The sequence below is a fragment of the Alosa alosa genome, chromosome 3 (assembly GCF_017589495.1).
Source record: "Alosa alosa isolate M-15738 ecotype Scorff River chromosome 3, AALO_Geno_1.1, whole genome shotgun sequence".
In the NCBI taxonomy this organism is placed as follows: Eukaryota; Metazoa; Chordata; class Actinopteri; order Clupeiformes; family Clupeidae; genus Alosa; species Alosa alosa.
The window spans coordinates 25,202,652-25,227,582 of record NC_063191.1 but is presented as its reverse complement, the minus strand read 5'-3'; the positions used below and the strand labels follow the sequence as shown (position 1 = coordinate 25,227,582).

Genomic DNA, 24,931 nt, shown 5'->3' with positions numbered 1-24,931 from the left:
TCCTGGATTGTGTTGGACTCGAGGAATACGGTTTTATTTTAACATCTGAGGAGGGGTCAGGAAGAAGTTCAGATGGCTTTCCTTAAAAATAAAGTCATTTAATCCCACAATTTCACAGTTGTGTCACGCAGCACATCTAAGAAATAAACCCATGGGCTAACAACCTTTGATCTGGCTTAAAGTGGAAAATGCAGGCCCTATCTCATAAAGCACTTTGATCTGTAAGCTGTAATTGCTATAGTGTAACAATTTCGGGTACACTGTAACTATTTTTGTCACTATCAGGGTTTATTGATGGATTCTATAATGGTTGGAATAGTCAACACTACTAAAAATTCCTGGGAAACCTATCTGCCAGCACCCTAAAGCCACTGTAAAGTAGCATTGCAGACCCAGACCAGGGGTGATGGGCACTGATGTTATTCTCCCTAAATTGCCCTCCCACGTCCCTCCCATTTCACTTCACTTCCACTGCGAGCGCCACGCTTTCCCCTCCTAGACAGCAGCCCGAATTTGGCTTCTTTTCTAACATTCGGAGGTTCAGGCTGTTGTGGGGGGAACGAATTTCGTATTTATTTCTACGACTATTCATAACCACTCAATGAAGAAAGGGTCTCATAGTCTTCTTTGTAGTCAAGAGGAAATTCACAGTATAGTTCACTGGTAACTTTCCCCGTTTTGAAGCCCGCATTATCAGTTTTGAGTGGGTCGCCCTTTCTTTTCTTTACGCGCTCTCAGAAATTAGTGTTCTTTTGTCGTATTTATTTAACGTTTGGTAGGAACAACCATTTGCCTCTATCAAAGTTGTGGCAGCTGTCTGGTGTCGTGCTACTACCCCCACGGATTAAGTCGCCACAGCCAGGGATGGAGAAACTCTATCGTTAGCCTCACACAAGAGAGAAGTGTGTGTATGTGTGGCGGAGCGGGTCTCCCGGTGTTCGGCCTTCAGTGAGCTGGATATACCGCCACAATGGGTTGCGGCTTACGGAAACTGGAGGACCCGGAGGACAGCAGCCCAGGGAAAATTTACTCCACTTTAAAACGACCGCAAGTGGAGACTAAAACTGACACAGTTTACGAGTATGTATTGCTGGACTTCAGTTTAGAAGGTATGTAGCCTACGAACACATGTTAAACTCGCACCAAAGTTGCCTCACCGTTGTAACAATGTAATGTTATTTTCACTCGCAACGCGCGCACACACATTTCCATTCACAATTTAGTGGATTGTCCGTCTGTCGTAGCCTACTGACAGGCTTTCCTATCTCTGCGAACAAAAATGGGTCAGGAAGGTTTTCCCCTCGCTTGCCTGCTTTATGTGAACGTCCGCACGGAAAACGAGTTGCAGACTTGAGGACGCCTTGGTTCTACACGATATGTCTTTTCTGCTCCATCAACTCCAGACTTGCTTGACTGCTCTATTCATTTTCTAGTTTTTAATGTAAAGACAGAACCTAGTGTTCGTACCCCCCAGTAGACCATGTCCATAGTGGACGTAAATCTCTTCATGGGCTTGACCTATTTTGAAATTAAATTATAATTTTGTATGTAGGAATAAAGCAGCTCATTCTCATTGGGTCAGCCCACTGCATAAACTGTTGCCATTGGCAGAATCCAAACCAAGAGTTTGTCATCATGTGAATAAACTCGGATTACACTTTCACGTAGTGTCAAAATGGGTGAACATGTAGGCTATGTTTCCATGGGATCTGATAATGTTTTTTTACTGTAGCAGTTGGAGCATAGGTGAACCCATGACGCTGATTTGGTGGTGGACGCTGATCTCCTTTCCACTGACACAAAAATCAAATGTTCTGTAACGGTGCTTGTGATGTACATTATGCAGATTAACTCAAATCAGTTGAAAGTGTTTTCCCCTTGCACTGCCCCTGGTGTCCTGCTGTCTTTTGGTTATTTATTGCTACTGTCTGGATACTCTTACAGCCTTTTTTTAGCTTGCTTTTTAAAAGTATTATGACAGAACTGATCTTGAGAGATAATTGGTGTCCAAAATAGTTTCTCTCTCAGAATTCTACTGTATTTTTTGCAGGAAATATACCTTTTATCACACACTTCTGTCTGAGTTTTTTCTAAGACAGAAGACGATGCTTCCCAGTCAAAGTTAAATAATTTTAGACCCATCCTATCTTGTCATTTTTGTTTGGTAAATGAAGGTGAACTCAAGCCCAGTGCAGAGAGAGCGAGAGAGAGAGAGATTCCAGAGCACATGGTTCTCAGGGCATGAATCAACAGCCTTGCCAGTGTAGTCCATTACCCATTCCGTTAGAGCACCTGGGCGGCACATGTCTGATCAAGATGCTTAGCATACCCTAGGGGAGTCTGTAATAAAACATAGTTCTCTTACAGATAGTCCAGATAGGAAGACTTTCATGCAGGCATTAAAGTATTAGGCCCAGCTTAGTGTGTGTTAACATGGGTATAACTTTCAGTAGTTTCTAAACTTGAGGTAGTATGATTTAAATTCAATAAGTGTATATGAGGTTGTCTGACAGAAATAGTTGGATATGTGAGTTTTTTCACAAGTCTTACATGATTAAGAATGTATAAGCAAACACTGTTGATCAGCACAGCATGCATATCAGACAGTTGAAGTCTTGGTCACTGGAAAACCATATGTTTTATGAGAGCGTTGGCCAGCCAAGATGACAGATTATAGACAGATTAGTTTTAATCACCCACCTTGGATCAGCCTGTCCACTTTTCCCTTTTGCTCTAAATCTGGGGAGTCTCAGTGGTGGACTCTGGATGCTTGGCTCTGATTCAGCATCTTAGCCACCACCGGCTCCATCTTGAAGGCAGTGGCGCTTTCTGAGCCCCCACTCAAGTAGTACTGATGCACGCCATCAATTGGAAACAGAGGCCAAAGGCAGCAGATCAAAGAACCTAATGGCTAATGCTGCCCACATCCAATTAGCTGGGCACCCAATCTCCAGTGTTGAGGAGAGAGACCCAGGCCCTGGGGCTCCCTGACACATGGAATGTGGAGAGGGAGTAAAAGAAACGGCCAGGGGGATGTGGAGGAATGGTGGATGCTCATTGTTTCTCCTCAGAGACCACCTCTCTTTCAGGTAGCCCACCAAACTTCACAGAGATTACCAGACTGCTTACAAGTAGTAGCCACTGAGTCAACAAAGAGATTAGTCTGACTACACAAATACAGCAACGAAAGAATTGGTAGTGCATTCAGCACTCTCTATTTTCTTTTTTATTATTATTTTACTTTCGTGTTGTACAACATGGCATCATTACTTTGGCTATCTCAAAGTGGGTCAACTCAACTGTTGGAATTGTGGCCCACCTATCTGGCGATGGAAAAATCCTCTCAGACCACATAGGGGGCATTCCAGTTCACAGTCTCACAATCTAGCATAATCTCTCTCCCTGTTAATCTAGGACCCCCGGAAATGGTGGATTAACTCAGATTACGGCAATGTTTTTATATTAAATTTTGAGGAGAATAGAAGGTCGTCACAGCCAGGCCTTGTGATTTTTGTCCATGTCCAATCAGTTTCACTTGACTCTGAGACATTCAAAGGAAGTTCATCTGAGATAGAGGACATGGACATTGACAAAGACACAGATCTGTTTAACTGATGTGATGGCATTCCAGTTAAATAGTTTTCAAGACAACTGTTTACATAGTTGTGGTCATAACCCACATGACTCGGTCTGAAATGAGGGGTCAAGATTTTCTTTCCTTTTTTTACCTCTGTCTTTTGAAGTGTTCCTTCTTCTCTTATACAATGAAAATGTGTGTTCTTTCATACGTTCCTCTTTTTCACTCTCCAGCGTTCAGAATGAATCGTCTTTCGCTCCTGCAAACTCTTTGCCCCATAAAATCCACCCCATAACATTCTTTCTCTCGCTCTCTTTTTCTCCTTTCCTTTCTCTCTCTCATTCCCCCTTTTCACCCTCTCTCTGAGAAGCCTGTTACCCCATAACCCCTCTTCCCCCAACTGTCCTTACCCCCCAACTCTCTCTCTCTCTCCATCAGTTTGCCTCATGCTCTGTCTCACTCCTGTTGATCTCTCTTTATTTACCTCCCTCCACAGATCATTCCCAACCCCTCGTTTCCTCTCCACCTCCCCCTTCTCCATCTATTCCTTTTGCTCAGTGTTTTGTGCTCACTCTTTCCCTTTTCTTCCTCTCCCCTCCCTCTCTCATGGTAGCTGTCTTTCCCTACGCTCTCTCTTTTTTTTTCTCTGTCTCTGCCCTAGCTATCTCTCCCTTTTCCCCCTGTGTGTTCTCTCTCTCTCTTTACCCCTCTTTCTTTTTTCCCCTCACACGTAGTTGAGAACAGAGGCCTCAGTGTGTGAGCTAACGGAGGGAGGGAGGAGTGCTGTGTGTGTGTGTGTGTGTGTGCTGGACAAAAGCACAGGCCTCTCAGTGGCCCGTGTCACGTCTGAGCCTGTGTGACTGTGAACGCCGCCACCACCACCAGGGCTGTCGCTCACACTCTCAGATTCCCCCAGGAGCCATGGGGCAGATGCCCCAGAGACCCATCCCTGGCTCAGGTGTGGTGTGGCACACTGCTGGGTGTCATTCTGTGGCTCTCCTGTCTCAGATATCCGTGACTTACAGACCCCCCCCAATCCCCTTCCACACCCGCTGGGATTGCTGCTTGCCAAAATGTGTTGTGTGTTTTTTTTCTCCCTGCACTAATTCCAAGTTGCTGTTGTTGTTGCCAGATTCACATGAAAGTTTGCTGTGCCTGTTCGGCAAATTGTTTATGTTTAAGTGGTGTCAGACTGTGGGAATTTGCTTCTGGGAAAAGGGTTGTGAGGGACATTTGCGCAGGAATGTGTAAAGTTTTTTTTTTCTTAGAGGGTAAACATGTCCAGTTTTCTAGATTTGTGCTCGAGAGGGACTGTTTGTGAGTGTAAGTGTGTGCGTATTTGTGTGTTTGTGTGGGTGGTGAGTGTGTGCATGTTTTTATTGTGCGTTGCGGAATGTTGTGTCTAGCGTGTATGTGTTTCTTTTGGGGGGTGCGGGGTAAGGGTCTCTATATATGAACAGCAGCTCTTTGTGACCACAGGAAGTGGTGTTGGAGGGGAGTGGGGGTTGCTTTCTGAAAACGCTTTAAAAAGGGACAAGACGTGAATGAGACATGCATTTAAACCACTCCCACACCACACGTACACATCCCACTGAAACGAAAGCACCACTCCCACTGGACTTTTGATGCAGTGAGACACAAAACACATCCAGGAGACAGCAGCTGTTCTTAAGCTGTCTCCAGTCTACATCTTTACCATAACACTGCATCACCCTGAGAAAGAAAAGGCAGCAGTTCTACTTGTATTACTTGGATTGTACTTGTTTTGACCAGAGGTCTCCAACCTTTTTGTCCTCTGAGAGCTACTTTGACAAAGTAAACGTGGCTGAGAGCTACTAATGTTTTGTATCAGTCATAGTAACATTTATTCATACAGCTGATATCCACCCAAAACAGCTCAATAAGCGTTATATGCATTTCTTTTAAATCCTTCACCATCTCTCTGTGATATCTTTTGGAGAGCTTTTCAAAAACAGGTGGAAGGCTACTGGTAGCTTGCAAGCTAGGTTACCTGTTGGAGATTCCCTGACTTAGACTGTTCCAAAGCTTTTCAGATGTAATCTTTGGAATAAGGGAGGCCTTTCAATAATAACCAATACATCCTTCTTCATGCCTCCAGGCAGCCGCCCCACGGTGCAGTACCTGTCCTCCCTGTGTGAGCTGCCCCAGGCCCTGCTGCCCTACTACACCCAGGGCTACGTGCTGGCGGCGCTCCATCCCATCATCCTCTCCGTCGGCCGCACCAGGGCTCTGCCCCTCAGCCTGCTATACAGAGCCATCATGACACGGCCCAGACCAAGGTAGGTACTAGCCACCACACTACTGCATTAAGGCAGAAGGTATATTTAAGTCAGCATTGGTCATTGGTCAGGTTATCATTAGTGCTGCCACTAACGACTCATTTTCTAACGACTAATCTTTCGACTAATTTTTCGATTAGTCGACTAATCTAAACGACTATTTTTTTTTTTTTTTTTAAATCAAGTGTTTGTTATTTCGTTGTGTCCATTTTATTTTGAACTCAACTGAAGGGGAAACATAAAATATAGATAACTCTACTTTTGTTAGAAGCTTATTAAGTGAACTGTTCAAAAACATTATGTGTAAAAAAAAAAAACATTTAAAATGCTACCATCAGATCTAATTTCAGACCTTTGATATACTTTATTTGTATGCCAGTGTTGCAATGGACATAGACAATGTTCAATGTTTGTCAAACTTCTTTGACCTGATGGCCGATCATGGCACCTACATGAACCCACCCCCCATCAAATTATCATTATATCACATCACAATTATTATTGTTATGCTATGTTGTTATACATGCACTTCAAAGCAGCCAATGTTTAAAGTGCAAAACGTTTGTGAAAACAGAGGACCGCTTTACCAATGTAAAATATAATTACAATAGTTTCATTGCTTTTGCATGGTTACATGATAAATACTTCTCAAAACAACAGCAATTATATGGGTGCCATTGTTTTGGGATGTTTCCCTCATGCAAGCATCATACACTGGTAGGCAAATGGAAAGAATATTGACATGATATTTAATTATGCCACAATAGCTTTTGGACATGTTATTCAAATTTGACTATACAATACAATGCTAGATAGTGTATTAGTCTGTGCTCTGTTTTTATGGAAGTTGCATAAATCCACATTGTTCTATTAAATGTTGTTTCATAATTAAATAGCCTTCCAATAGGTGAATCGAGAGCTTTGCTATCAACGTTATCGAAAGTGGTTTCAGTTTAAACGGCGCTGCGCACGCATTGAATGAATGAACGCCATACCACCATTTAATTGTATGCCTCTATGTTTGATGACACTGATTGCAGAAACGTTTGTTTTCTTTTTTTTGTCGGTCCGCGGTTCCTTGATCAATTGCGCAGCAAATTATCAGACGAAGCCCCGGGAATAATTTCACTCCACCAGCAGTGTCCACGTCGCGGCCAGAGCTCGTCCGCGGCCCAAAGTTTGAGAAACGATGGTCTAGCCAACTTTGAAAGGCGACAGGAGTTGAGGACTTAAACAAGTAGGCTACAGGCTCTTTGTGCGTCTTACCACATAGGATACCTCACTTTATCTGAAAATAGGCAGGCACGCAGCTTTGCTACATGCGTTTCCACTTGCGACTTCCACTAGCAGGGTTTAAAACATGACTGCCAAAGTCTAAGTAGCCTGTTTAACATCCAAAGACAGTCGTCCTTTTCAAGAGTTAATAACATTACAGTGAGCCATTTGAGACGGGAGACCAAAATAAATAGGTGGTCAATAGTAAAACGACTCTTCGACTAAAACAAATGCCGTCGACTAATTTTCATGGTCGATTAAGTCGACTAATCGCGGCAGCACTAGTTATCATTCAAGTCACTACCAGGGATACTGTACTCAGGCTATCATTGGTCAAGTTGTCCATAGGCCATCATTGGTTATGTTGTCCTCAGATCATCATTGGCTCTCCTCAGGTCATTGCTGGTCTTGTTGTCCTGAGGTCATTGCTGGTAATCTCATCCTCAGGTCATTGGTCATGTAGTCCTGAAATCATCACCAGTCAGGGATCCTGGGAGGAGAATAATTCAGGGCCTAAATTTCAGCGCGGTATTGCGCATAATTTATTGAAGTCCCGCAATTCTAGCCATCATAATGGGAGGAATTCCCGCGCTGTCTGAACCGGCGTGAATGCGGGACTACTGACTGGACGGACCAACTTTTGACTTGAATTGAGTGTAGCCCCATGCAGAGACACACTCACAGAACCACTTTGCAGGTGCTTCTCTCTATCTCTCTCGCTCAGCAGGATTTGTCACCGCTGAAGTCAAATAAGTTATTGTGCTTCTACATCAACTGCTAACCAACTTGGAATTAAAACAAAATTTTAGGTAATTATAGTGTATTTGTAGGCTATACTTGGCCACATTTAATCATGTGTATCATATTCATTAGTAAGTTGTAAGAAAATTCTGAGAGTTGTAAACCAAGAACTGCTATAAGATGAGGGACCTTCATAGAGCGTTTTTCCTGAAAGCACACAGGGGTGAAGAGGGATCCCCCCTCCCCTACGAGCCTTTCCCCCTGGACCCAAGACAGGGTGGTCCAGACATGCCCACCTTCTGTAGTAAATATTAAATCATGCATGTGAGTGATCTGCATATTTAATGAGACTGCATGGGGTGGGCTCAGACAGTTTGCTGAAGAGTTGGTTGGGGCGGGGGAGGCGGTTGCCCCCTCGAGGTCATAGGTTCATACTGTAGATAAAAATGAGGGCTTCTGATTGGACAAGTCTTGCTCTTGACAACAGTAAAGGAGCCAATGAAGTTCTAGAATCCAACCAGGGTCGCTGGCCTCTCATTGGAGTTTCCATTCCTTCTCTGATGCTGTTACTACCATTATATTATTAAAAAGGGAATTCCTGGCAGCAGTTCCCACATCTAGTGCAGCCCTAGCCTTGTGTGTGCACATACACACTTCCTGTTATGCTTGGAGGGGGGAAAAGCCTTAGCTTGTGTCATGCAAAGCCATCTGAAATTTTCATGAGAAATGTCTGCAGAGTGGCCCACCAGAACCAATTGAGTATGAACCCTCCAGCTGGACAGGGGGCCTTATCCCACAGGGTCCACACATGACTTGTGACCCACCAACCAAGTAAACATTGCAAAGCAAGCTCAGCACGTAAACAACAGTTTCCCTCTTTTTACTGCAAGTTTCTCAAAGTAACGAGGAAACTGGGAATACCCAGACAAATCTTTGGCAAATTGGCTCTGCAGGTCAATTTCAATTGATATACGGTCTGGTGCTAACCAGGCTAGTCAATTATTGTAATTTCCCGTCTAGTAACCGAGGTTTATACATTGATTTTGCAATATTTCTTCAGCTATAAGGTTAACACATGGGGCAGGCTATACATGGGGATGCATTCCTTTTGCATTTCTGTTCTTGATATATGAGGTGGAAAGTTTTACTAGTTGGAAGCACATAAATCATTCAGACCTGTGTCTTGTGCCAATAGCACCTGTACCAATCTGATACAATAGTGGACTACCCACATAATTCGCCCATACATTAATGGTGACCACTAATTGTTTTCAGGATAAAGTACATATAACTGCTGGAAATATGCCTAATTCTGCCAATGTGTATATGACCCAATGGCCAGGCTAATATGACCCTACTCTTCAATGTTTTTTAGACAGCACATTTAGCTCTTCAGAAATACATGACTAAACAATATTGATGTTGAGGTTTTGTGCATTTTGTAAATGTATATCTGACCTTTGTGTGTGTGTGTGTGTGTTGCAGTAAGCATGCGATGCCCATGTGCCACAGTGTGCCTGTGTTGAGGGTGGAGGAGTGGCCTCTGCCCGGAGACGTCCTGACCGGCGACACTGTCAGAGCACTTATCGACAGGGTTTGTGCTATAAACTAAACTTGTTTGTGTGTGTGTGTGTGTGGGAGAGATAGATTGTGTGTGAGAAAGATAAAAAGAGATAAAGAGAGAGAAAGATATAAAGAGATGAAGAGAGAGAAAGAGTGCGATTAAGATAGAAAGAGGAGACTTTTTCTCAACTTAATCCATTGTACTCTGATTAACTATCTTGTTTTTTCCAGAAGATTCAGTACAAACAATGTACCTTTGTGTAAACTACTTGTATACTTCCCCCAGTTTAGCAGGTGTAGAACTTGTATTTATAGCAGTGAGTTTCCCTCCGACCCCAGATCTGTGCAGTGAGCCCCTGTGGTCTGCTCTGCCCTCCAGGTGAACAGCAGTGCGAGAGGAGGGGTGCGCTTTGTGTGCTCGGTGATTCAGCAGGCTGGAGGTGGCAGCGGGAGCCGGATGTCCAGCCCCACGAGGGGATGCCGCTCCCCGCCACGGAGCCCCCCACGCACACCGCCTGGGGAGAGGGACCTGGAGAACGGAGGCTACAGTCCAGGTGAGACACTCCAATATGGATGAAATGATGCTGGTTTATTCATGCTTGTGACTTTTATTCAAACAAACTGTCTGAATGTTTGGCTGCTCAATCATGCAACATGTACTAATCTTCTTCTATGGAAAACAGTATTTTGATGATGGTGTGTTTTTACAATTCTGGCTAGTCATAGTGCCATAGTGCCAGTGCCTAGTCTTTCATTATGATAGTGCGGTTTTTGTTTTTTCTACCCTTGTTTCAGTCGGATTGCCAGTACAGTTCTTCACAGACAGTAGGTTGATGTACTTGCAACAAGGACACTATTTTCAGCTCTTCTTAAAACCCTGTCAGCAACATCAACAACAACAGCAATGACAGCAGGCTCCCATGTCTCTCTCTCTCTCTTCTTCCCTTGTCCTCTTTATCCCCCCCATAATCCCACTCTATCTCTTCCTACCCCCCTCCCCTCCTGGAGTGTCAGGTTAGCTCAGTTTAACCCTTGATTTGTGTCTCCCTAATGGGAACTGTAGTTGGTGTAGCCTAGTTGCCTCAGGGCCTTCTTTCACTGCACTGGTGGTGGTCATGTAGAGGACATGGAGTGCCTTGTCAACCAGACATGCCCCTGAAACTGTTGCTGAGGAGAGTGAATATGTGTCTGTGTTGGAGTACAGGAGGCTCCTATAAGCAAAGAAATGAATCTGATCATGATGTAGTGTTTTTGATAATACTTTGAATTAATTTGTTCAGGCTATGATGGCAGTAAGCTGTTTCAGGGTATGAACCTGTAAGCAGTTGGCACAAACTTAAAGACCAAAGGACCACTATCTAACTTATCAGAAGTTCATGCCCTCCCTTTGCCCTTAATTTGCATTCACTTCTATGCTGTGGTGTGCACAGGAAGACAGACTGACACAGACATATATGGCTTCTTGCAAGGACCCTTCCTGACAATGGTTGATATCAAGGGGGCATTATTTTTTCTAATAATGTTTTTTTTTTCCCCTCTGGCTGAGTTTCCACTTGATTGTTGATGGGAAATAAAAAAAACTGCCAAATGTTAGCAGACACTTGGCTTGGCTGTAAAAATCAGATTTACTCCCCTAAGAGTTTTAATGCACCATTATGCAAGAATTGGCAGCCCGTACCGTCACTTTCAACTTACTTTACCATCATTTTTCAACACAAAGGGTTCCTTAAAAATCTATCGGACTGCCATTAAGGTTGAAAAATGACACTAAAGTGCTGCCCAGTGTGTCAAAAAGTGATGGAAAAGGTCACTTATCTGGCCCAGTACATCAATGTTTTATAGTACAATGCTAGGTATTCTCGGCATGCAGTGACAATGACCAAGATGCCAATCTTCCCATTACCAGTCCAAATACCAACAAACTAATTTTGAAAGTAGTCATTTGAAGGTAAAAATGTTATGTATTTTTGTTTTAAGACTTAATATTTATTTAATTTCTTCCCTCTGTCTGTCTTTCTCTTGCCCAGACCTGAGGCTAATGGTGCTGTTCCACTCCTGGGCCGCTGGTTGTACCCCGCTGGACGCCCAGGGATGCTGCTACCACCAGGGGGCGCTCTCCATGCGCGTGTCCAGGAAGGGCCAGGTGGTCAGCGCCCTGGAAGCTGACTGGCTGGAGCTGACCGCTGCCTACTACCGCAAGGGCTGGTCATTGGTCGACTCGTTTGTGTACTGGGACACGCCCAAAGGTGATTACAGCTTGGAGTCACGATAGACTGGAGAATTATCCAATCAGTGTTAAGTCTCGACACAGAAATGAGAAATTGTGTGTGAGCCGAATGTATTATGTCTTATTTTCAGTGGCCCGAAGTTAGCACTCAGTATATGCAGTCGTTCTCTTTGTTTGTAACCTCACAGAAGTCATCTCTGTCCCCTTCAACACATACATGGAAAACACACATTCCAAGTAGTGCCTCACTGGTTGAGTCACCCCAACCACATCTTCAGCAGATTAGTAGTGTGCTGTTTAGCCACGCATAGAGACTTGTGCTGGTCTTAGTTTGCACTCTTGCATAAGAGTTAAGTTTTTCTTTTTTTCCTCTTTCTTTTCCAAACAGACGTCTAGCTTCCTATCATCTTATAAAGTAGAGCATGAGCTTAACAGAAAGGAGTAGAGAGAGAAGGGGGATTAAGAACACTTTGTCCTCCGACATCTCTCGCGGATCCACATCTGCCTCTTGATCTTTTCCCCTCCATCATCTCTCCATTATCACAGATAATAACAGATTGGTGAAATCGCTCCTTATTTATACACTCCGCTCCTCACCTCCCTCCATTTTCTCTTTCTTTCTTTTTAACCCTCCAATCCTTCTTTCTCTCCCAATGGGCGACTTCCTCTTTCCCTCCTCCTCTGTCTTCACAGGGGCTATATTTAGTGCTTGCCTCTCAACCTTGCGACCTCACTTCCTGTTTCACCACAGACTGGCAGGAGCTAAATCAGACACACTCACAGACATCTGGGGCCTTTAAATGTAGAACATGGAAGAACATGCTCTAACACTTTAAACACCACCTTAAAAAAAGACTGCCCCCATCACATGCACGCATGCGCACACACACACACATACACACACACACACACACACATTGTGTGACTATCAGAAAGTAGTTCATTGTCACTTTATTAGGTCACCAAGTAAAGACAAATTCTAGCTTCTTGATTGAACACCTGAATTTCTCTCACTCTCTCTCTTTCACGCACACACACACACACACACACACACACACACACACACACACACACACACACACACACACAGGGACAACAGTTTATGTGCTGTCAGGACCTGAAATTAAACCTATGCACTGTTGTTATTATATTCTAAGCAGGTGGTTATGTCTAGTGTCCCCTTCCAGCATGTGGACTTACCTGCCGTGTTTCTCCTCCTCAGGTGAGCCTGTTCCCCGGTCTTTAGAAGGGCTATTCATATACGAGGAACGCAGCATGACCGCTCCAGCCAATGACACCATTGTGGTGGAACAGTGGACGGTGATTGAGGTGAGCTGAACTGACATATTGGTGCTTGGCATGTTGTCCAGTGCTCTGGATGTGTCGGATCCTATCGTAAACGTGTTAATTACCAACCATTTCGTTCAAAAATTCTTAAAACAACAATGTTTTTTAATACTTCAAAATAACATTTGCTAAATGAACCATACATTTTTCAGTAGCCATAGGTGTGTAGATTTGAACAAAATCTAGTTTGGTTCTTACCGGGGCTTTTACTGCCTGAAATATCCGATTTTGTGTACCACGCTTGGAGGTTAGTGCTGGGCTGCTGGGTGCTTATTCCCAACCTTTCTCAGGCACATCAACGGTTAGCCCGAGAATTCTTGTCGGCAAATCAAAATTCCACTGGAGCTCCAAGCAGATTTGTACACGCAGCCTTACAACACTGTTTATAGCTCTTCGAGTCACGGTAAAATGTAATTTTTAGTACATAGCTAATTTAGATAAACGTATGGTGTGGGTGCTTGCATTTATTTAGGAATCCGCCGTCTTGGTTTGTATAGAAATGAATAGTAAGGGACACATTCACGCAAGAGGACGGAAACACGGGGCTGGTGGTAATCCGATAAGTGGGCGATCCGATAAGTGTCTTCTTCTGGACCATCCAGGGCTCGAGTGTGAAGACAGACTACGGTCCGCTGCTTCACACGTTGGCTGAGTTTGGCTGGCTGCTGACCTGTGTGCTGCCCACACCTATTATACGCCATGACAGGTAGGTCACGTATAGAGACTAGTTTATAATCAGGACACAAACACACACATCTACAAAATCACATATAGACCAATACATAGACACTGGATCCTTGTCTAAATCTGCATAAATCAAAGCACCTCTGACGTAAACTATACTACGTTTAGTATTTACATAATTTTTAATGAATGTTGGAAACACTAACTCTGAAATTTTCCTGTTGCTATAGCGATGGGAATTTGGCCACAAAGCAAGTTGTGTTCCTGCAAAGACCAGTGAAGGGTCCCTCGGTACAGCACCAGAACCAGGTGAGCATCTGGTTAGCTCCTTATCCATAGCATGTTACTACCTCGGTATCAATACATCTCTAGACTACTTCTAAACTTCAGTTTAATCGCAGTTGCTATCTTTGGAAATGACATTATCGGTATGTTATTTTGACACAAACAACCGGAAACTCAACTTTGCTCTGGTAGCAGAAAAACCTTGGAAGAGGATGATCATATCTTTTGTGTGATCTCTCATAATCTCTCTTGACCTTTCTTGACCTCTCCCTTGCTCTTTCCTTCCTGCTCCTCTTCTCCTCCTTTATCTTTGGTTCTCTCTCTTTTGTCCCTCTCAGGCTGCGTCCGGGCATAGTGAGGTGTCCAGTCGGTCCGTGAGTCGTGGTGTGAGTAGCCCTCAGATGGAAGAGCTGTCGCCGTGTTCGGGGGGCATCGGTGGCTTCCCGGTGTTCGGAGGTGGCTACTCCAGTGCCCTCTCTCACCTGGAGGAGGGCGGCTTTGAACAAGACGATGGAGCGGCCGAGGTCACGTGTATGTGACCCCCCCCCTGATGATGGCGGATCTGGCTGCCTGATTTCTACCATCTTCCTGATTTCTACCCTGACCCTAAATGACTTGACTGGTTGAATGCAGAAGGACGCTTGTAGGTTGCGCCGTTCGGCCATGTTGTATTTTGCAAGCCAGCGTGCAGTGAAATGCCACAAAGGGGGTGGAGTACGTACCGGCCCTGGTAAAGAAATTGGGATTTGTCAAATCTGAGGTTCCTTAAAACCCTCCTAGCCAAGAGCGTATTTTAGAATCACTTAGCACTTTTAATTTCAAAGCCATATTTACCATTAGAAGTATTTATGCATTTTCGTGGTCATCTCAGTGAGGTTATTTTATTTTTATAGGAAAGGCCAGCATAACTAAAAACCGAGAAAAAAACTAAACAAAGCACAAGTACACAATTGTTTAATTTTAGCACCACAGTTTAACTCCGTTAAAAGCATTCGCATGCATTATCACTGACATAGTAAAAGCAGGTGTCCATTGGAAGCCAAGGAAAAAGGAGAAAATCTTACACACAACTTTATTTGCTGACAACACACCGGTGGTGGGATGCATCTTAAGAGTTTGATTCCGTCCCTTTGATTTGAGAATCTTTTTTTTACCCAACATCTTCCTGTTTTTGTGTTCATTTCACCTTTTATATTTACGTTTCCCACCACGTTGGTTTGTTCGGTTCAGTACTTCACGGTCACAAAACAGCCTGCTTCTGTCACACAGACACAGACAGACACAGACACAGAGCAAAACAAAGGAAAAACTGATTTCTTTTGTTCATATCCTGTCAGCAGTTACAGGCAGGATGTAAACATTTATCAGGTGTGTATATCCTAAGGTGCTCCTGACGGTACTGAGAGTGTCCAGACCTCAGTCATAACACTAAACACCACCATCTTCTTTTGGAAACACTCAAGCTTCGACCGGGGATTCACAGTTCCTGCCAGGAGGTGTGTGTGTGTGTGTGTGTGTGTGTGTGTGTTTCTTTACATCTTCAGACATGTAATGGATGGTGGGACCAAGACTGAAACTACTGTAATTGTGGCAAACACTTAAAATGTTTGCAGTGTCAAAACTACACTAGCCATAGAAGATGAATGGTGCTCTCCATAAGCCAATCCACACAGCATTATCCTCAGCTTCAGTATGTGCTGTTCTGGCATCATCTTGAAAATGTAAGGTACCGATATAAACTGTTCATTGTTATAGTGACAGCAGCTGCTGTTTTCATTAGGGATTTGACATTATACCATGCCAGGAGTTCTTTATTTTGTCACATATCACACAGAAATTGTGGAGGGGTCCTATGAGATTTGTTTTTTTTTTTTCTTCTAAAGCATTCTGACTTTATGGTTATATATGATGAGTGGGCTATGCCAATGGTTGAAACTATTTCAGATGACCTTCTCCTTTAGTCATGTATAGTGTCCTGTCCATTCAGGCAAACCTCTGTACGTGTTGCTTATGACCTTTGACCTTTTTAAAAATGCTTATACTAGAACCTCAAGCTGCTGTACAGGACAAGTAACCCATGAAAATATTTTAAGTCTTGTTTTATATTGACAGATTTTTTTAAGATGGTAAATGCCATCAGAATCAGTATTACAAACCTGCTGCAGTATTTCAATTTCAATATTGTAATTTCTGTAGGTGTTTATATAAAGTAAAGTAGATATTTCCCATGGGAGTCTGAGTATTCTTTGTTTTTTGATAATTGACATGATCACTGGTGTAGCCTCCCTGCAAGACAGTCACGTAACCGAAGCATTCCGTTCTCGTAGCGTCTGCTGCAAGAATTAGCTTCCACTATATGTAGCTTCCAACAGCTACACCATACGTGATAACAGGTCGTATGTTTGAAAAAAGTTAAGTTTTTTTTTGCGTTCCGTGAACGGAGTGCTTCAGTTGTGGACCCGGTGTAACTGGCTATTATACTGCCGACATGATAAAACCAAACAGTGGTACTGCAAGAGTGCTCTGCATCTTCTTCTGCATCACTGGAGCAAAACTGCTATCAGTGTGAATGTTTAATAGGGCTGATTATGGTGGGTGTTTCTTGTGATGCTTCTTTGTATACACGTACACTAATGATTACAAAAATCAAATTTCTGGGTACAAGTATTTTTTTTTAATTATTAAGAGACATGAAAATATCAAACTTTAGTTCATTTAAGAAAAATAAAAAACAAATTGTGGGTGAGGCTTGTGTGCCTTTCCCCCACTAAATAACTTAATAATGATGGGGAGGGGGATACGGTGGGTGGGATACAACCACGCTCATGAAAAAAAAGAGAGAGAGAGGGAAAGAACCTTAAAGCTGAAGCACCCACGACACATGATTGTTAGAATAAAAGCCAAGGGGAGGACTGGGAGGGTGGTCATATATACAAGTAGCACACCAGAGTATGCATGTGTCAAGTCTAAGCTGCTCAGAAAACAACATATCCAAAAAATTGGAGAAATGGACGTCGGAGGATATAGGAGGGAACCAGGGACGGCCTGGACAGAGCTGCAGAACACGGCGCCACTGCTGCCACCATATTGGCCGCCATCTCAGGCCTCGCTCTCCCCTGCAGCGGTGGCGGCGTTCTGCACCTCCTCCTCCAGGATGGGCACGATCAGGTTGTCCTTGGACATCAGGTTGTACTTCATGACGAAGCGGGTGAAGCGGTGGCACAGGAAGGTCTCGTTCTAGAGACAAGAAGAGTGGGAAGTGGTGATGCTGGTGGTGTGTCTGACTCACATGCATTCACAGTTTACTCATCAGAAAGGTAGATTTATTATTAGACGTTACATAAGGGATATTCATTTGGGAGTTCCTATGGACTCCCAGAGCCATCAGCATTGCCTATGTCTAGACCAGAATTTGTTCAACATTAATCAACACTGCCACCTGCTGCCTGAATGGAAAACTGCTCCTGACAAAATGAAATGCATTGCACTCATGCCTTGGAAATGGCTTTTACCTCGTATTTGTCAAATATCTGCCGGTGGTGGAAGTAAGCGTGGGAGAAAATCCTGTAGATGCGACGGCAGACTGATCCCAGTTTGGCTACGGAGGACTCCTTAATGCTGACACTGTGGAGAAAGACAGACCTAGGTTTATATCAAAACGGTCCTAGCTTAGTGCATGTAAAAAATAAAAATAATAATAATAACCTTAGGCTCCAAATTACATGCACATTCCGTGGTTTGTTATGAATTAGCACACTTCAAAGCATCCATGGCACATCAACACACCAGAATACAAATATGACTACCGGTACATTTGAATGAATACATTTTCATTGGGTAGAAAAGTACCAGAGGCACAAAATAACACTATTCACAACATGGAAAGTAAACTTGTGAAATCATATTCTAAAAAAACAAAGCCATTATGAATCATCAAAATACAGATGCTTTCCAGCTTAACGACCCTGTAAACCAAAAATAGTCACAGAACAGTGTCTTTAACAACGCAGGACTTTTATTTAGTTTAAAACATTTAGAAATTATCTAGAAATTTAGATTGTAGAATCAGTAACAGAACGTTAGGAAACAACCATTTTGATGTACATTTGTAAAAAAAAACGTTTGTACTCTGTCCTGTTCTGTCCAAATATCCGCTACAGTTTATCTCTGCTGTTTGGCGCATTTCTCAGATCAGAATTGAAATTGACAAAACTGCTGTTCAAACTCCGTATCATCTTATCACTTGTGCACATCATTAAAGCAGTTTCTCCCCGTCTTGAACAAACAGCAATGCTTTAGTACATCCAACTGATTTTGTACAAATGTCTGCTGTCTGCTTTTTACATTTTCAATTGCTAATGTCATTGTTGGTCAAAATGCACTATACTGGTTCCATACTGAATAGTCCTACTCCATAAAACAAATTGGCCTTATTTCATCACTTGAGTCATTTCATGCAAAAGTGTGGAACTAGAGGTCATAACTATTTGCCATAGTCTGTCTAGCATATATACATATATGTGAAAATGACAGATCAAAGTCACCGCACACTGATCACTATCAACATAGTTTTTTTTATTTGGAGCGAACAACACGCTTCACTAAGCGCTTCATCAGGTTCACCCTCATATACATATATGTGACCTGACAGACAGGAACGTCAGGATGTATAGTGGTGCACAGCCCTTATTAATGGGTGTTTTACCGTAGATTGGTAATTTTTCATTTGCACAGTGCTGTAAAAGCCTTTGTTTTCTTTATACTGTCACAATGTCTGTCAACAGTAAAAACTTTGCAACATATCTACTGCCTTGCAATCAACCCCCTCCACACACAATAATGTGTAACTTTGTAGTTTTGAAATAGCTATGCCACATAGAAAATAGTGCTGCCTTGCGCATTGTTCATTAGAAAATACTTGTCACATTGACAAGACAAAACTGTTTCACCATCAACAAAAACAATGGCGTAGGGACTCGTCATTTTGATTGCACTAACAGTTTCAATGGTATAAATACTGAGACATAGACTAAGCATTTTAAGCAAGATACAAGCTTTTGCAGGTAATCCATAATGTGGTGCAGTTTGCACTAATTGTTTTGAGAGATGCACAAACTGTTGTGAAAACGTTAATGATGAGTTGAGAAATGCACACAGCGACTTAAGAAAAACTGTAACACGCAAACCAGTTAGTGCCACGCCGGCCGTCTTGTAATGCCACAATGTATCACATGTGGAAAAATCGTGAATAAATTACCACTGTACTCTGCTCTTAAATGCTGTGGTCAGTTCCACTGACTGAACTGAATCATTAATCCAATCATTAGCCCTTTTTACACGGACACTTTTAGTATAAGTATAAATATATATACTTCTTTTGATCCCGTGAGGGAAATTTGGTCTCTGCATTCATCCCAATCAGTGAATTAGTGAAACACACTCAGCACACAGTGAACAAAAACACACAGTGAGGTGAAGCACACACTAATCCCGGCGCAGTGAGCTGCCTGCAACAACAGCTGCGCTCGGGGAGCAGTGAGGGGTTAGGTGCCTTACTCATGGGCACTTCAGCCGTGCCTACTGGTCGGGGTTCGAACTGGCAACCCTCCGGTTACAAGTCTGAAGTGCTAACCAGTAGGCCACGACTGCCTTTTAATCCGATTAGAAACGGAATAATGTCTCAATCAGAATACAAATTCTCATATAACCACTTCAATCGGAATAAAGATCCGATCAGAATTTTAATCGGAATGAATAAGGTGATTTATTCCATTCTTATTCTGATTGAACAGACCATAGACTGTATATATATCTATATATACAGTCTATGGAACAGACATGTTATGGTTAATCGGACTGCCTGCTCTATCTTCTCAAGGAAAGGTAAGAAACAACGACTTTTCCAATCAAAGATTCTAAAGCGCTTGAGAGCACCTGATCAGAATAGAACGTACCTCATGTAAAGAGACAGTACGAATTTTCAATCGGAATGACAATTTTTAAAAAAAAAAAAACTGTTCATGTAACCCCACCTATTGTTCCAACAATTATCTAAATCCACCAAATAGATGAGCTAATTAGTCAACACACCTGTGTTAAGTGCACAAAATATGCATCTAGAGCTAATCTACTGCAGAAAGCATATTTTTCACAATGCTTGTAGTTTTGGTGTTTCCAAACAAAAGTCCAATTTTGGTTTTCAGGATCTTTTAAATCAGCCTGGGAACACCCAAGCATTCACAGCTGTACAATTGGGAGTGGGTCTGAAAAAGGTTCATTGACTTAATGACTTCCAGCAGAGGCATAACTAGCAAATCAATCTTAAATTGGCACATTAAGCTATTACCAAATTGTTTCAAAACTGTAGCAATCTTGTACATAAAGGTGTAAAATGCAGTTGTTTACTCAATTCCAAAGAAAAACATGTCCATGCCAGTTTAGCGATTGTATTTACGTGCCTGTGTTTTAGGGACATTGGAAATAGGCTTCAATGGCTTCCTGGCCAGATGGACCTGCAGAGCAAATCCAAAATTTGCCAAAAGGTCGTATGGGTATTCCCAGGATACTTTTAAAAATTCTAACATCCCAGGAAGTTTATCTAGGATATGAAGGCATGGCAAACACTCTGAAAGTGACCCTTCTCTGTTGTCACCTAAAACGATCCACAAATAGGTGCCGACATTGAGAGCATGGTCACTGGTCATGTACATCAGCGACAACATTTTTAACTGACAAGCATTGTATAAACAATGGATATTATTGAGCTGCACCAACAAAATAGAACCACATCGTAATCTACACGGCTGTGGTGGCAAAGTGTGATGCTAGTGTGTGCAGTTATAATTGAAAACAACGAAATCTAATGCAATCAAATATCGAAAGCAGAGTGTGCCCCACTCATCTTGGCGCCAATGTACGGAGCACTTAACCCATTTACAGAAGTGGAAAACAACAACCACCTATTTGTTCCAATGATTCACTAAACCAGTTGATTCTAATGAGCAGAACTCTTAAGCCAGCTCAGGCAGAATGCGTACATATAGTAAGTATATATACTCTTTTGATCCCGTGAGGGGAATTTTGGTCTCGGCATTTATCCCAATCCGTGGATTATTGAAACACACTCAGCACACAGTGAACACACAGTGAGGTAAAGCACACACTAATCCCGGCGCAGTGAGCTGCCTGCTACAACAGCGGTGCTCGGGGAGCAGTGAGGGGTTAGGTGCCTTGCTCAAGGGCACTTGAGCCGTGCCTACTGGTCGGGGTTCGAACCGGCAACCCTCCGGTTACAAGTCCGAAGCGCTAACCAGTAGGCCACGGCTGCCCCTGGCAGAAGTTTTTCCTTTTTCAGCACAAAAAATGATTAGGTGTACTGTATGATGTTTCCACACAAATCTCTGTCAATTTTGATTTACATGGTCTTTATCATTTGTTTATTTGACTAGCAGAATCAGTATTAAGCATCTGTGATTTAAGTAAACCAGCTGTTAACTCACCGGCTAGGGAAATACTTGTTGCTGTTCAGAAGGCAGGCTGCTCCATCCAACGTGTGCCTTGTGTAGTCGATGGCTGGACACTGAAAGAGCCAAATGTTACAGAGTGCAAGCAGCAGATGGACTACTTTATAGTATATACTTCTGAGAAACAGGGAACGTTTAACAGCTTTAATAAACCACTGGAGTGGGTCTTTAAAGAGTACAAGCAACAGATGTACTCTCCTATGGACTCTGAAGTCCTGTCCTGGTCTGGCCTCTCACCTCTTTTGGGGTCTTGTGTGCTGCGCAGAGGAAGATCCACTGCTCCGTGGCAGTCATCTGGGTACATGTGTCAGGGTGACACTCACTCTGTTCAGGCAAGAGGAGGACAACAGTGTGAAGTCTTTGTACATTTTAAATGTGCACCAATATATTAAATATACACAGGAGAGATGTGACTATGCACCAATAGGAGAGATGTGAATATGCACAAATATATTAAATATACACAGGAGAGATGTAAAATTTCTTGTGGTATAGGTAGGGGATTTCACATAGCGGCCAACGTCACCCAAGCCTATTTACTGTCAAAAACAAAATCACTAACAAAGCAATCTTTGCGGACAAAAAACCCCATCACCAACAGAACAGCCTTCAAGAGCATTTCACGAGCGTTTCATTGAATTTGACCCACAACATTTCCAGAAGGCACAACAGTGACATAAACGTGACAGGTACCTGTAGTTTAACAGCCAGTCCATTTAGCTCCAAACAAAACTGCCTGTAATTAAAAAATAAAAAATTAAGAAGTCATTATTAGCTGCTGTCATCACAAGCTCAGAAAAAAACAACAACAAGCCATTTTTGATTGTATGAAATTGAACATTGCTAGTGGAATAATAACTCATCCAATTCTACATCAGGAACAATGTTGTACAAGGTTGCATAAAGTATAGTATTAGTAAAGTAAAGTGTATAGTAAAGTATAAAACAGAATGCATTCACTGAGAGTCTGTGAATAAGCCCAATCATGTTGACTTTAGTTGAGTAAGCCTTGGTGCTCACACAGAAGGTGTGTAGTCAGCTCTCACCTCAGGTGCTCATACTTCCACACACCCTCGTCTTGGCCCTCAGGTGGCTCCAGGATCTTATCAATGTTGGAGCAGTCAGAGCGGATGTTCTGCTGGATGTACTGGGTACAAACAAACAAATACAAATCAAGTACACAGACTCGCATTGGACACTGTGAAAGCAAAATCATCTCCAATTTTTTGAGCATGCTTTGATCATCCTGGCTGCATCCTTTGACTGCTTGACTCAATAATAATAGCAGCTGCAATTTAAACTGACTTCTGTGATTAACTCATGTGTGTGATTGTGATCCACCGTTGAAGAGTGCAAAGGAGTCGGACACAATGGCATCCAATAGATAAGTAAGTATGCTGAACTACCAATTACCAGTGCACTTAATGTTAAACCCACAGAGGAGATCTTCTGGTGATAATCAGTTGCTTTGTTTTAATGCACAAACAGCTGGGGCCATGATCATACCAGTTAGCTATGCTGAATATGCTCTTGAAATTGAACTAGGCAACTACCAAAGAAAATTGAGAGCATGTTGACAGAAGATTTATGATTGGATTTTTAAAGTGTCCAAGTGATGGACTGGCACTTATAGATCACACACACACACAGCTTTGATCTCTGAAATTCCACTTGCTTAAAACCATTCATGTTGTCATTCTGCTGCAAGTGCACGTAGCAGCTTTGAAAACTGCCATTATGAACAAGCAATTCAACAGACATGTGCAACTTGTTTCTATTCTTGGACTGGGTGATCCTGACACAAAAAGCTATGAGACCATGAGAACGTCAAGAGGGACTGTCTCCATGGCATTAATTACCTGCTGGACAGCTAACGTGCTGTCCATCTCCTCAAAGGACTCATCGGGCCAGTTGTAGAAATCCTGCCAAAGGAAGTAAGCAAGGGAGCATTGTTACACATGGACATGAATCCCCATTTACTTCTAATGCTAGTGACAAACCTGGTGACGTAAATATAATTTTCATGCACAATGATATAATTACTGGGAATGCTGGATACAAAGCTTTCATCGTAACCAGAATATTCAGTGTTTAATAGCTTCCGCGATGACAGCTGCGAATGTAACGTGAACCCAGAGTGGGTCAGCTCTGATTGAGCATGCTTGGGTTAGACTGGCTAGCAAAGTCAATCAGCTTTACCATTTTAACTAGCCTTATGGATTATGATGATGTCAAAATGCTTTACAATATCCTAGTGTCAGTCTAGCATCAATGACTAGCACACATTCCGCTATTCCATACATAAAGTTATCGTATCTCTCTGACTTAAAAGCGCCAGTTTATTGATAACTTGGGTCCAACGTCAATGTTCCATAGTTAGCACACCGCTAGTTATCCCTTCTATGATAATCACATATTGTTTTTTTAAAGGACCTAGATCGTTAACGTTAGATCCTAGGCCTTGATCATAAGCAAAATCATCGCAACTTAGTCCTTGGGTTCCCAATATAAAATAATATGTTAACTCAGTCAGCGAGCAAGCGTTTGCTATTTACACTGTTGACTAACAAGATGACTAACGTTAGCTACTTAGCAGCCAGTCAGATTTAACGTTACACTTCTTTGTTGATGTTCATAAACCCATTTGCAAAAAGAATATTACCCAGTTTCACTGCCTGCAAGCTAACTGAAAACCAGACATATTATTTAGCACACATAAGTTCATCAAGGCACAATTTCGACGTTTCCTGTCTTTGCAAGCTAACTTAACTTAGCAGTCGTTAATGTTAAACGGCCCTAGCTGGCTGTGAGCAACTTCTAGAGTGTGCTTACGTTGGATGGATGCTGCCACAGCTCCTTTAAATAATAACTTGGTTTTAGCTACCACTATTGAATAGTTCGTTCTTGTCTATATTGAATTCAGACAATGATAAAATACCTTCGCCTTAGTGCCTGGCCGATTCCTCCTTAGAACAGCAGTACCCTCCGCCATGACCATCTCGACAGAATTCCCGGATGCGACTGTCGATGACGCTTTCTACAGGCGGTGATGGTACTGTCAGTAAGAGAGCTGGGAGTCTACAATGATGAATTCATTCCGCTCTTCTTCTGCCAATGCCTGCCATATTGTTTAGTGTGCAGACAGTAGGTTGCAGCATTGTAAACTTGGCTAAAGAGGCAGCTAAAGAGGCGAATGCCGACATTGTTCAAGTAGGCTATTCTACATTTGCAATCTTATCTGACATATAAACGGGTTGTAAAAAGACCTAATAGCCATATTAATGTCATTTAAATTAAGGTGTGTGTTCACTATTGAACACCTGTTGCAATCTAGGCTTCTGGAAAACTAACAGCAAGTATTAGATACGCAAAGATGAGCTAGGGTACACTGCTATGAAGATCTCTTTTT

At 42.6% G+C, this 24,931-nt stretch overlaps 2 protein-coding genes across 2 annotated transcripts; one reads left to right on the top strand and one right to left on the bottom strand.

Moving 5' to 3' along the window:
- Positions 1 to 479: 479 nt before the first annotated feature.
- On the top strand, positions 480 to 16,224 carry rftn2 (raftlin family member 2). The gene is made up of 9 exons (XM_048240154.1): positions 480 to 1,109; positions 5,697 to 5,877; positions 9,379 to 9,487; positions 9,836 to 10,010; positions 11,484 to 11,702; positions 12,906 to 13,012; positions 13,633 to 13,736; positions 13,945 to 14,023; positions 14,338 to 16,224. The coding sequence occupies exons 1-9, from the start codon at positions 971 to 973 to the stop codon at positions 14,536 to 14,538; spliced, it is 1,314 nt and encodes a 437-aa protein (XP_048096111.1). The 5' UTR covers positions 480 to 970; the 3' UTR covers positions 14,539 to 16,224.
- Positions 16,225 to 16,656: 432 nt separating this feature from the next.
- mob4 (MOB family member 4, phocein) lies at positions 16,657 to 24,623 on the bottom strand. The gene is made up of 8 exons (XM_048240163.1): positions 24,461 to 24,623; positions 23,382 to 23,444; positions 22,569 to 22,669; positions 22,216 to 22,258; positions 21,760 to 21,846; positions 21,499 to 21,578; positions 17,512 to 17,623; positions 16,657 to 17,236 (listed from the first exon to the last, which is right to left on the bottom strand). Exons 1-8 carry the CDS (start codon positions 24,518 to 24,520, stop codon positions 17,099 to 17,101), a joined length of 684 nt encoding a protein of 227 aa, XP_048096120.1. The 5' UTR covers positions 24,521 to 24,623; the 3' UTR covers positions 16,657 to 17,098.
- Between the last annotated feature and the right edge of the window lie 308 nt (positions 24,624 to 24,931).

Coding starts and splice junctions, on each gene's coding strand:
- rftn2 (XM_048240154.1), top strand. CDS start 971: ATGGGTTGCGGCTTACGGAAACTGGAGGACCCGGAGGACAGCAGCCCA. Junction 5,878..9,378: donor ATGACACGGCCCAGACCAAG/GTAGGTACTAGC, acceptor TGTGTGTTGCAG/TAAGCATGCGATGCCCATGT. Junction 13,737..13,944: donor CCTATTATACGCCATGACAG/GTAGGTCACGTA, acceptor CTGTTGCTATAG/CGATGGGAATTTGGCCACAA.
- mob4 (XM_048240163.1), bottom strand. CDS start 24,520: ATGGTCATGGCGGAGGGTACTGCTGTTCTAAGGAGGAATCGGCCAGGC. Junction 23,445..24,460: donor GGCCAGGCACTAAGGCGAAG/GTATTTTATCAT, acceptor TTCCTTTGGCAG/GATTTCTACAACTGGCCCGA. Junction 21,579..21,759: donor CACACAAGACCCCAAAAGAG/GTGAGAGGCCAG, acceptor TGGCTCTTTCAG/TGTCCAGCCATCGACTACAC.